The sequence below is a fragment of the Hyalella azteca genome, unplaced genomic scaffold (genome assembly GCF_000764305.2).
Source record: "Hyalella azteca isolate HAZT.00-mixed unplaced genomic scaffold, Hazt_2.0.2 contig14817, whole genome shotgun sequence".
Taxonomy (NCBI): domain Eukaryota; kingdom Metazoa; phylum Arthropoda; class Malacostraca; order Amphipoda; family Hyalellidae; genus Hyalella; species Hyalella azteca.
The window spans coordinates 306,929-320,691 of NW_025944691.1; the positions used below are offsets into that span (position 1 = coordinate 306,929).

The window sequence follows — 13,763 nt, forward strand, 5'->3', positions numbered from 1 at the left end:
GAATTTTGTGGTCACGAACCCAAAACCTGCATCGAGTGGAACTGATAGTCACTGCTTACGATGGTTGCTGGTCAATTTGCTACCAATGACTATCTATAAACTTGTTCACACAGAGCAATATTGATTGAAAACACAACTGGAACCCGTTAAGTGAACGTGACACGTTAGCTGGAAGTGTAGCGCGTTCAGGGTGCTTGTCACGCCAGTGTAGAGGTGACCGTTGGAAGATACGCACGTACGTCCTGGTCTCTCTTTTTCAAACCCTTTATCTTTGTGATCTTAAATAACACACGACAAAAAGGTTGTGATTATATATCGACATGCGTGAAATTGTTCACATACAAGCTGGCCAATGTGGTAACCAGATAGGGTCAAAGGTGAGTTAACGCCAATTATCCTTTGTTCAATAAGTGACGGGTAACATTTGTGGTGCAAATGCTTAGGGAGAATTCGATGACATATTCACCGAAGCGATTCCGATGAATCGATGTGTACACTCTCGCTTCAAAACCACTTTCATTTTTCATTCAAATAAAACGTTTTTGCGAACGAATTTTTGGTAATTTTTTAGAAAAATATCGGAAAACTCTTAGTAAAAATAATATAATTTTAACCATCGAATACTTATTGCAAACCTAGCATCGTTCATGATCAAGCGCCAGTCATACATATTAAAATTCAAAGTAATTTATTGATTCATAGTGGTAAAAAATATTGGAAGTTTGTACATTTTTTATTAGAAATTATTTATCAAGGAAATAAGTTTGCTTATTATTGATGTTCATGAGTCAATCCAACTAAGCTCAATGAAATACAATTGAATGAAACTTCCAAGTTAACTTAAATATTGTGCACAATTTCCGTAGAGTTTAACGACGAACAATGAACAGCGCCAATAGTCTTCGAAAGCGATTTGCAGATGATGCAGACATAATTATCCGCTTAAATCGTTTTTTATTAATTTACATACAGACAGAGCATAACAGTAAATATGTAATTGAAAATTAGCAATAAGATGTACGAAATCGGATCTACTGTCAAAGTTTCTAAAATATCTTCGAAAGCCATTATGTTATTTCAAAAATGTTGCAGCTAGATCAGTTTGTTGTATGTGATTGTAAACAGTATAAAACTTGTCAAAAAATTCAATACCTACACAGAATTTTATTGCGATATAAAGAACGATGACACTTAGGAAATTAAGTCAGGAATGAGAACAAGATTATTAAGAATATAAATGAGAAAAACATTGTTAAGGCTTTAAATGAGAACAAGATTATTAAGGCTTTAAATGAGAACAAGATTATTAATAACATAAATGAGAGCAAGATTGTTGAGGATAAAAATGAGAGCATGATTATGAAGGATATAAATGAGAACAACATTATTAAGGATATAAATGCGAACAATATTATTGCGGATATAAATGAGAACAAGATTATTGCGGATATAAATGGGAACAAGATTATTGCGGATATAAATGAGAACAAGATTATTTCCATGAGTTATGGTTTAGTATGAAAATAGTGAAATATAAACAAAAAGATGAGATTCATAAATTGAACGATCAAATATCCAAATCACCTGCTTTTTCTTTGAGTTATTGAATTCATAATATAATAACTACATAAACTAAATTAAAACTAAATATACTATATATATAGCCGGTGATTAAGCACCACACTGTTGTTCACCACAGTTCTGGGAGGTGATAAGCATCGAGCATGACATCGCACCCACGGGAGAGTATGTCGGTCACCACGAACTGCAGCTCGAGCGCATCGACGTCTACTACAACGAGGCGTCAGGTGGGTGTCTTGTTTAATTACTAAGATACTAAAAAATAAAATACCCCAAATGTTTAATTACTAAAATACTAAAAAATAAAATACCCCAAATGTTTAATTACTAAAATACTAAAAAATAAAATACCCCAAATGTTTAATTACTAAAATACTAAAAAATAAAATACCCCAAATACTAAAAATCTAGCTACTGAAAGTAAGTTGAGCGTCTTGTCTTATTTAAACTACTAAAAATCTAGCTACTGAAAGTAAGTTTAGCTAGGAAACAGACGTTAAACTATGTTAAGTAAATTCAGCTACTAAAAATCTAGCTACTGAAAGTAAGTTTAGCTAGGAAACAGACGTTAAACTATGTTAAGTAAATTTTGCTACTAAAAATATTTCCATCAAGTAAATACACGTTTAGCTAAGAAACAGACGTTAAACTATGTAAAGTAAATTTAACTACTAAAAATATGTCCAGCTTGTAAATACACGTTTAGCTGGGAACCTAGTTAGTATATACACGTTTAGCTAGGAAGCATCCGATTACCTAGGTTAAATAAATTTAGCTACTAAAAGTATGCCCCTAGTAAAAACACGTTTAGCTAGGAAACAGATGTTCAACTAAGTTTAATAAATTTATCTAATAAAAATATGTCCAGCTTGTAAGTGAACGTTTTGCTAATAACCATACATTTAACAATTAGGTAAAATAAATTTAGCTAATAAAAATATGGCCAGCTAGTAAATACACGTTGAGCTAGAGAACATACGTTCAACTAGGTAAAGTAAATTTAGCTAATGAAAATATTTATAGCTAGTAAGTAAAGGTTAAATTAGGAAAAATATATTTGGAGACTAGAAATACGTTTAACTAAGAAAAATACTCTTTGACCGTTTACCTACCTAGTACGTATAAATACGTTTAGCTATGAAATAAAAGTTTTTAATATACGTTTAGCTATGAAAAAATAAAAAATAAACTACTTCCAATACGTCTGTCGTCAAAAACCTATTTCGTCATAATTTCAATGCAGTAAGAACAATTTAGTTCATCAAGCCACATTCACGCTCTTGTGCCTGTATTTACATTAAATACATACGTATTACGCACAGCGTGTATTAACATGAAATCCCCACGTATGCAACTGAACTTTGTTGCATCGTGAGTGTATCTTAAAATTATCACTTACGCAACCTACATGTTAAGTTGCTATTTCGACGCCATGATGGCGCAGTGTACTCTGATACGCATAGTGTTTATACGAACGCCGATGTCAAGGATGGCATGAGTGATGCAAATAACTGTTGTGATGCCAACACCTCTAAGTTTGATACCAACCCATCCTAGTTGTGATGCATGTTTACCGCTTGGATTTCGTAGTGTATGGGACAATGTTGATACGACGCCGATGTTGTCATGTATGACGTCAATGATTCAAATAGGTGTACTTTGTGTTGCCAGCACATCTAAGCTTGATTTCATAACCTCTAAATTGTGATGTCAACCCCACCAAGTTGTGACGTCACCACCTCTAAACTTGATTCCAGCACATCTAAGCTTGACATCAGAACCTCTAAGTTGTGATGCCAGCCCCACCAAGTTATGATGCAAACACCTCTAAACTTGATATCAACGCATCTAAGCTTGATTTCATAACCTCTAAGTTGTGATGTCAACACCTGTAAGCTTTATCCAGCACATCTAAGCTTTATATTAGAACCTCTAAGCTTGATATCAACACCTCTAAGCTTGAGCCAGCACATCTAAGCTTTATATCAGAACCTCTAAGTTGTGATATCAACAACTGTAAGCTTTATCCAGCACATCTAAGCTTTATGTCAGAACTTCTAAGTTGTGATGTCAACACCTCTAAGCTTGATCCCAGCACATCTAAGCTCTATGTCAGAACCTCTAAGTTGTGAAGTCAACAACTGTAAGCTTTATCCAGCACATCTAAGCTTTATATTAGAACCTCTAAGTTGTGATATCAACACCTCTAAGCCTGACATAAGAACCTCTAAGTTGTGATGTCAACACCTCTAAGCTTGACCCCAGCACATCTAAGCTCGATTTCAGAACCTTTTAAGTTGTGAAGTCATCAACTGTAAGCTTTATCCAGCACATCTAAGCTTTATATTAGACCCTCTAAGCTTGATATCAACACCTCTAAGCTTGAGCCAGCACATCTAAGCTTTATATCAAAACCTCTAAGTTGTGATGTCAACACCACCACCAAGTTATGCTGCCACCACCAGAAAGTTATGATGCCTCCACCACCAAGTTGATGCCACCACCACAAAGTTATGATGTCAGTTTACCATCATAACGACGTAGTGTATACGACAATGTTTATGTGGACGTCGATGTCGAGGACTGCGTGGCAGCAGTTCACAGTACGGCGAGTCGATGCATCGATCAGGCCCTTGAGGCGGGCTTATAGCCGCACCTTTATTCTCAGGCTGGACCACTTCGTTGAAGCGAGGAAATTGTCTAGAATTAACTGATCAAAGTATAAGTTAAAAAATTAAATGTTATGTTAAAATGTTATGTTAAATTAAATTTATTAACATTAAATTTTATGGTAAATGTTAAAATGTTAAATGTCAATACTATATCGCATATAACACAATGAAATTATTATGCGTGATAAATTTGAATATTTTGACAATATATTTCATAAATAATAATAATGGAAAACCATAGCTATTATGAATTATATTTGGTTTAGATGTGACCTGCACGTTCATTTCCTCATTAAGTTCAATGCAATACAATGCAATTTGGAACTAAAATTTAATTTTTCATTATATTGTTTCCGCTCATGCACAAATAAACCCTTTAATTGCATATATATCAATATTAGTACTCATACATACTACATAGTGGAATGCATGTACACTCTACTCGACCACTCACTGACACTCTAATTGCACCCATAGTGTCAAAGCAGAGACTTCTTTATTTATGTAGATTCCTCCTCAACTTCATTTTTGAGTCCTATAAGTAGACACGTAAAGTATCATGGATACCAGCTGTAACCAGCATTATCATACATAAGAAATGGTTTAAATGTCAAGTAGATGAAGAAATTAAAAAAAAATAAAACTAAAAACTAAAACTAAAAACTCTACGGTCTGACACTCTAATTGCACCTACACGCCTAACGCCTGCCCTCCTTATCGCCTGCCATCAGCAGCCAGTCTGTTATGACCTTACAGTTACAGGTCACAAGGGCAAACTATGTTAATAGCTTGACATAACTTAACATAAAATACTGAATGAGGTTAACGATATTATCGTAGAACTTCCTTGCACGGATTTTTCCTGATGGCAATTGCAGTATTTTAATTACTTTGATTACTTCTATTCATACTCTAAGTTTTCTTTAATTCATAACGTTCCTTTAATTTAAAGCGTTTTAGTATTTAATAAAGTTACCTTAATTCATATTGTTACCTAAATTCGTAACGTTACTTTAATTCATAGAGTGTAATTGGAGTAACAAATTTTAGGTCGCACAACGCAATGCTTTTCCAAACCACAGCTAGGATACGATGGACGGCAGATCCTGCCGAACAAAGTGTCTTCAACGCCAAGCCTCAGGAACAAAATTCTAAAAATTTAATTTTGGCCGGAAATTTTAAAATTGTTTTTTCCAGTTATTGTGGTTTGGCTGTATATTCATAAACTGGATGTCCAAGTTATTGTAGTTTGGTTGTATATTCCAAAACTTTATGTCTAAGTTATAGTGGTTTGTCTGTATATTTGAAAATAGGATGTCTCAATTTTGTGGATTGGTTTTGCGCTGAATCCTTTGTGTACTGAAGGAACCTTTCAGCCCCAGGCCTTGAGGGACAAATATCATTGACGAGTGTTAATGTAACAATAGGCAAAGGGTTAAATTCCTAATAAGTATAATAAAGCAATAATTTAATTCCTCGTGTACTTAAACAGGTGGCAAATACGTGCCGCGAGCCATTCTAGTGGACCTGGAGCCCGGGACGATGGACTCGGTCAGAACTGGACCCTTCGGCGCACTGTTCAAACCTGATAACTTCGTCTTCGGTAATCTCATTACATAAAATCTGCAAAGTAAATTTTACATAGCAATTTCATTACATAAAATCTGCGAACAAAGCAAATTCTACATAGCAATTGTGTACAAGTTATACTTAACATTCAATCTTTTGACAAATTAAGTTCAGCTTACGGCAAATTTTTTGCCTTCATAAAGGATTTTTTCCTGGTAAAATGCGGTCATCCTAAACGAAAGCCCGTTTATTGCGGTGCCATCCTTAGCGTGATATCGTCCTATAGTGCAGCACCATCCTTAGCGTGAGTCCGTCCTATATCTCGGTACCATCCTTAGCGTGATCCCGTCCTATAGTGCGGGTACCATCCTTAGCGTGAGCCCGTCCTATAGTGCGGCACCATCCTTAGCGTGATCCCGTCCTATAGTGCGGGGTACCATCCTTAGCGTGATCCCGTCCTATATTGCGGCCCCATCCTTAGCGTGAGCCCGTCCTATATTGCGGTATCATCCTTAGCGTGAGCCCGTCCTATATCACGGCCCCATTACCGGGTCGTTATAACGTGCCAGGTCAGAGTGGCGCGGGCAACAACTGGGCCAAAGCTAGAGCACTATACGGAGAGTTATGGAAATAAATATTGATGTGTGGGGCCAGGTCAGGATGGTGCGGGTAACAACTGGGCCAAAAAGCACCTCACGGAGGGCAATAGAAATAAATATTGATGTGTGTGACCAGGTCAGAGTGGCGCAGGCAACAACTGGGCTAAAGGGCTAACGGAAATAAATATTGATGTGTGGGGCCAGGTCAGAGTGGCGCGGGCAACAACTGGGCCAAAGGGCACTACACGGAGGGCGCCGAGCTCGTCGATAACGTCATCGACGTGGTCAGGAAGGAGGCGGAGGGATGTGACTGCCTTCAGGGCTTCCAGCTCACCCACTCTCTGGGGGGCGGCACTGGGTCAGGTCTCGGTACCCTCCTCATCTCAAAGATCAGGGAGGAATATCCTGATAGGATTATGAACACTTTCTCCGTCGTGCCAAGCCCTAAAGTGAGTTCAGACTTGTAATTACTCATAATAATTGAAAATTATTTTACTTGGATTTGACATCGAACGAGTATTTGATTTGACATCAAGTAATTTATTTCGTACATTACGCACGACTCCATTTGAATCATGTTGCTTCCTAAATAGATATAATATATTTATAATTTCACAAGAATTTCTTATAATTACTCATAATAATGAAAAATTAAATCGTTTAGATTTTAAATCAAACGAGTATTTGATTTAACATCAAGCGAGTAAGTTATTTCGTACATTAAGCATAACTCGATTTAAATCATGTTGTTTCTTAAATAGATATAATTTATTTTTAACTTCACAAAAAATTTCTTATAATTACTCGTAATGATGAAAAATTAAATCGTTTAGATTTTAAATCCAGCGAGTATTTGATTTGACATCAAGCGAGTAACTTATTTCGTACATTACGCACAACTCCATTTGAATCATGTTGCTTCCTAAATAGATATAATATATTTTTAATACAACACCAATTTTACGGCAGTTGTGATAAATAATTTTGCTTAAGATGTCTATTTTAGGCACGAAAATCTTTCTCAATCAAAATTTTTGAAGTTAAAACCATTTGAAAAATCTCCATTTATTTCGACTACCACTCACAGGTATCGGACACAGTCGTTGAACCCTACAACGCAACTCTGTCAATGCATCAGCTGGTTGAAAACACCGATGAAACTTTCTGTATCGACAATGAAGCTCTTTATGACATATGTTTCAAGACGCTTAAATTGACCACACCGACCTACGGTGACTTGAACCACTTGGTGTCACTGACGATGTCGGGGGTGACGACATGTTTGCGGTTCCCAGGACAACTGAACGCCGACCTGCGCAAGCTGGCCGTCAACATGGTGCCCTTCCCCAGGCTTCATTTCTTCATGCCGGGCTTTGTTCCACTCACCGCTAGAACGTGAGAAACAAAACTCTTGAATAAAAAATAACTGTAACGAATTGCGACATGGCTTACGTTATTCTGCAACACCCTATCAATTTTTAACAATAATGTTATAAAAAATATGAACACGACATAAAACAATAGATTTTTCTCCAGCAGCCAATTTGATGACAAAAAGTAATTTCAAATTGGCTATACCTTAAGATATTTAACATTTTATTGTTCGACAAGCACTTTCAAGCAATTCGAACTTAAGGGTGTTCAACTTTTCAGGTCGCAGCAATACCAACCGATGACAGTCCCGGAGCTAACGGCTCAGATGTTCGAGCCAAAAAACATGATGGCAGCCTGCGACCCGAGGCATGGCCGATACCTCACCGTGGCCACGGTTTTCAGAGGCAGGATGTCCATGAAGGAAGTTGATGAACAAATGCTCAGCGTACAGAATAAAAATTCTTCCTACTTTGTCGAGTGGATCCCAAACAACGTGAAGACTGCGGTGTGCGACATACCGCCTCGAGGCATGAAGATGTCAGCCACATTCATCGGTAACTCGACAGCCATACAGGAGCTCTTCAAGGTAAAGTAATGCACTTGTTTTACGGTTTCATCACGGAAAACTCAAAACGTTTTTATTGTGTTTGTATGTTTTTGAAAATCGTTCATGCATCTTTTCATAACGGGATAAGTTCATTTGGTTATAGACCTGTGATGCGACCGAATTCAAGTGAAAATTCTATTCAAGAACTTTGGCCATCGAAGTCACATTTCTATTAATGAATTCTACTGAATTTATTTGCACTTCTACTTCTTCGAATAAGAACGTCACTATAAAAATTTGTCGTGCATTGAAAGATGCCCGCTGAAATGTTAGTCTTGAATTCCAACAGAAAATAAGGCTTTTTGATGAACTTTGAACCGAATTGATTACAAATAAAGTTTGCTTATGTTTTGTAGTGCCGACATTCCAAGAGTCAATTTTTTACCAAGTAATACTGGAGACAACAAACCGTAGTAAACGAAATTATTTCAGATCCTCTATAACTATTTCATTCACGGCGAATCTTGGGTGAATTTTGAGTGTCATTTTTAACTGGGAAAATTAATTACTATGTTCGGAAAAAACACACAATATGCTGGAAAATGCTTGAAGGAATCGCATTCATTTTAAAAGTCGTTGATTTCAAAATAGAGGTTCTTTCAAGAGAGGCTTTTCAGAGCGGAAATGATGTCTTGTTCATTTCAAATTACACACTTCTTACTGACTATAGATTAATATTCAGTAAAATTTCAGTAAGCTTTGTGCTATCATAGTTAGATAATCAGGGGAAACATTACTCTATCATTTATTATAACTGCAAATTAACTTGTGAATTACTACTTCTACATATACTATTGTATTTGTAATTACGACTGATGTTGTGCAGCGGATTTCGGAGCAGTTCACGGCGATGTTCCGGCGGAAGGCTTTCCTGCATTGGTACACGGGGGAAGGTATGGACGAAATGGAGTTCACGGAGGCGGAGTCCAACATGAACGACCTCGTGTCAGAGTATCAGCAGTACCAGGAGGCTACTGCTGACGAGGGACTTGAATACGAAGACGATGAAGAGGACGAACTCGCCTACAATGAAGTATAAAACCGAAGCTTACACTCGAAGAAAAATGTGAGACTTTTTCCAAATAATGATGCCCTTTTTGCCCTATGTGTGGATCATACTATACTAGTTTGGCACAGCAAAAGGGCGTAGCGCACTACGTTCAAAAGGGCGTGCTACTGCCATTATCTGCTCGTGCTGTGCCTGAGAAAGTGTGTCACTATTTGAACAAAATGACTCCTCCTTTTTTCTCAATGCGTATTTCATGTTTGAAATGCGAGTGGCTTGGTAAAGATAAAGATAAATGTTGAAGGTTGAAAATGGGTCCATGGAACGTTAGAATTATTGAACGCGTCTAATTTTATGGGCATAATGTTACTGTAAATCGATACATAATCTAAGAGTATTGAAAAATACAACGCGAAGCATGCGCTTTCATTGCAATACGTGTTAGTTAAGTAAGATTATAGGAATTAGATAAAAATTTCGTTCATTTTAAACTTACCTTAGTAATTATAGTTTTAACATTTGTTCCACACGACATAGAAAACAACAGGTTTCTACCTAATACACAATTAAATTGATACCGATTCTCGGATAATAATAACTCAGGTTTAAAAACATTTTTAAGTAGCAAGCAATTCATGCAGGAAATTAACGACATGAAAGCTAGTCCCTTATTGCATTATTTCTTCCTTATTTATTTATTTCATTTATTTCATCCTTATATATTATTACAGCTGATAAACAGGTTTAAATAATTAAATAGTAATAATCCATTTCTCGTCACGCAATCTATTTCTGCTAGATTATCATATGACATTAAAGAATATAACTTTTAAAAAGCACAAAGAAGATAAAAATTGGTTTGAATTTTCCATGTTCAACAATTATGTAGGCCGATCTCGAAACTAATATTTGCCGGTCGCAGGTTCACGATTACTGAACAGAAAAGAAAGTAAACATCAACCAAGCAATTAAAATTTAATTTAATTCGTTTTTAATTCCAAGCTCATGCTCAACATTTTAAAAACCTGTCTCGTAATCATTTTCCTTTACCTACGCAATTTGTTATCGAGATTCCCTCCGAATCAATTCAAAGCCTCTTAAAACATCAACATTATACATTTCTGAAGATAATCTGCGAAAACAGCCTTTGAAAAAATAATTTTGTGAAGAATTTCCGATGACAAGTGTCATAATTTCACAGGGTTCTACCAGTCAGCTGTTTCTTTCTATTCCTCAGGAGAATAGGTCACGGTAGTTTGAACACTTATTTATTTAATGAGAAACAAAAATCAGCATTACATCTAAAAGTACATAGGTCAAGAAAGGCGCTCTGAAGAGAGACACTTCAGAAAAGACTGGAGTCTTATGGTCAACTACCAGGACATGAAATACCACGCCCGTGGTAAGCCCCGAGCCGCTGTCCTACTAACTATCCATATCATTCTGGATACCCGCTATTTTGTAACATAAATGATTAAATCCTTACAACAAAGATGATTACCCTGAATTGTGCGAGAGAGTTTAACTGAACACAAGAGGCTCTACGACGTTGAGTTGAAATTCATCAGATGCGACATTTGCGATGCGACAAAATAATTTTTGGATAGTATTTTCAGGTAACTAGTTATTGCGACTGACTTGAATTATTGTGGACGTGAAAACGAGTTGTAGTAATTATTCAGAGAGTGGCTTATCGATTACATCAGAATCAATAGAGACGAAGATTCTTCTGTCTAGGTACTGTAGAAAGCAAGCTGTAGAGCTACCTCAATAATATTCATAAAATTTTTCATAATCAATACAGGAATTAGTGTATGATCCAGGACAAATCTTATCAAGAAAATGATTCGGAGACCGACGACTAATAAATACATGAGTTACTGAACAGGCTCGAGTTGTCAGTTAGTTACTATGGCAACCGCGTTCAACAACACGACGCAGAAGTCTTTGAAGTCTATCCGCTCTCAGATCGCACGGAATAAATTCAATATTTCACACTTGGAAAATGATAATACAAATTATAAAATTTGTATAAAAGCCAAAAGTTAACATTTCGAAAGAATTTGATATTGATTATTAGCAAGGATAAGGTGGATGATCTTAACCTTCTACCGCCGTATGTCACTCTCCGGGAACATAAATTTCAAATTATACGTAAACTATTGAGTGTAGCAACCTGAGGACGTTTGTACGCAACAGAGAACATTTTAGAGTTGTCGTACGTGGCGGCAACCATCAGTGCAAGTCATTTTGCGCTCACTAGAACGTATCCTTTTTGGGAAGTAGGCTTGTGACAATATTGAAGATATATCTAGAAGCGATTTTAAATCTACCGTCCGTAAGGCCAGTCTAGTCAAGAAAAGTACAAGAATCGGCGACAGGCCTATCCAGGCATATTCTTTAATGCCGAAGATACTATACTATACTATACTAATATTGCTCCGGTTACTCATGTCAGGCGGTAGAGGGTTAAGAGCTTAGCTGCAGTCATCTGGTCAGTGCTCACATGTAGCTCATCGTGAGTGTAGGATTGTTGAACGTCTCGGTTCACAATATCTTCATTGTTTATAATTCTCACGGATTTGTTCATGTTCATTAGTGCTTGATAATGAGGGACGCAGATATCGACGACCTGCTGAATGACGTTGAAGATCGTCTGGAAACGAGGAATAAGTAAGCTGTATAATTTATTAGATTTTTTTATTGTCAACTGACAAGACTCATAACCAAGTGCCGTATCCAATGTTAAACTAAATCATATTTTATTCACTATGACTTTTACCAAATCTAATATCTGAACTCCTTCGCTATCATTCAAAAATTGAAAATTCAAAGTTTCACGATAAATATTGAAAACCCGTTTTAACTTTACACGAAAACTATTGTTGCATACTCAGAACACTGTTGTATAATGTCATTCAGAAGTATTTACTTTCGATAGATCACAACCAGTGACATAAATTAATTTTAAATCCCAAGTAGATAAATGCTTAGAACCCCATAGTATATTGATTAACGTGTATCTGCGAAATATTTTTCACTCGTATAATGAAACTTGTATATACTGAAATTTGTATTATAATGAAATTTTGTATCCCTCTCTCAGAAAAATGTTTGGGCTATATTGTAAAAATAGTGAGGCACTTTCTTAACCTCAGCATGAGCAAAGAACGAACGTAGCACAGATACGCCCGTTGACCAGACCATGCTGGATTAGGATGACTCATACAAGTAAAAAAAATATAACTCAGTACTCACTGCAGTGAGTGACAGAGAGCGCATTTTCGCGTCGACGAAAACTTGAGGTCACGGACGGACGGACAGACGGATGGACAGACGGACAGACAGACAGACAGACAGACAGACAGACGGACATGGCGAGCAAAATAGTGCATTTTTTCCATAAATGAGAAAATGCGTTAAAAATTAGATCAGTACTCACCGCAGTGAATGACAGACAGCTCATTTTCTCGTCCGTCCGTGAAGTAACGGACGGAGGGACGGACATGACGAGCATAATAGCGCCTTTTTAGCGCATTTTCTCATTTATGGAAAAAATGCATTATTGTGCTCGCCATGTCCGTCTGTCTGTCTGTCTGTCCGTCTGTCCGTCCGTCCGTGACCTCAAGTTTTCGTCGACGCGAAAATGCGCTCTCTGTCACTCACTGCAGTGAGTACTGTTTTCCGTTGCATTTTTTCCGTAAATGAGAAAATGCGCCAACAAGACTCATTGGACACACTCGTACTCATTTTTTCATGATCAAACGCTTCGATATCACAATTTTTTATCAGAGCCGCCGCTGTCCCGGCTCGCGGGTTGAGGCAGGAGCCGGCCGACACTACGGCAGAGCTCGACCGTCTGCTCAGCGACCTGCCAACCACTACCCCATCCGCCGCATCCAATCTTGCTGCACCGCACACAATAATTGTTCGTTTCATACAGAGCTTACATGGTTGAACTAATATAAGGTTGACCCATGAAAAGCCCATTTTTTTGCGGATGTAGTTCGATGTTCGCCTGTGACGTCACTGATCTCAGTGACGTCACGGGCATTAACCAATCACCGAAATGCGATCAAATCAGCCAACCAATCCAGAAGCTCATTTTTGCGGATGTAGTTCGTTGTTCGCCTGTGACGTCACTGATCTCAGTGACGTCACAGGCATTAACCAATCACTGAAATGCGATCAAACCAGCCAACCAATCCAGAAGCTCGTTTTTGCGGATGTAGTTCGTTGTTCGCCTGTGACGTCACTGATCTCAGTGACGTCACAGGCATCAACCAATCACCGAAATGCGTTCAAACCAGTCAACCAATCCGTCATGGGAATGACGGGTTTGTTTACGTTTCTCG

The 13,763-nt window shown here is 37.4% G+C and overlaps 1 protein-coding gene across 1 annotated transcript; it reads left to right on the top strand.

Moving 5' to 3' along the window:
* Positions 1 to 216: 216 nt before the first annotated feature.
* On the top strand, positions 217 to 10,129 carry LOC108670954 (tubulin beta chain-like). Its single transcript, XM_018158444.2, has 7 exons — positions 217 to 377; positions 1,700 to 1,808; positions 5,746 to 5,856; positions 6,626 to 6,870; positions 7,509 to 7,816; positions 8,075 to 8,381; positions 9,229 to 10,129. Exons 1-7 carry the CDS (start codon positions 321 to 323, stop codon positions 9,439 to 9,441), a joined length of 1,350 nt encoding a protein of 449 aa, XP_018013933.1. The 5' UTR covers positions 217 to 320; the 3' UTR covers positions 9,442 to 10,129.
* Positions 10,130 to 13,763: the final 3,634 nt, after the last annotated feature.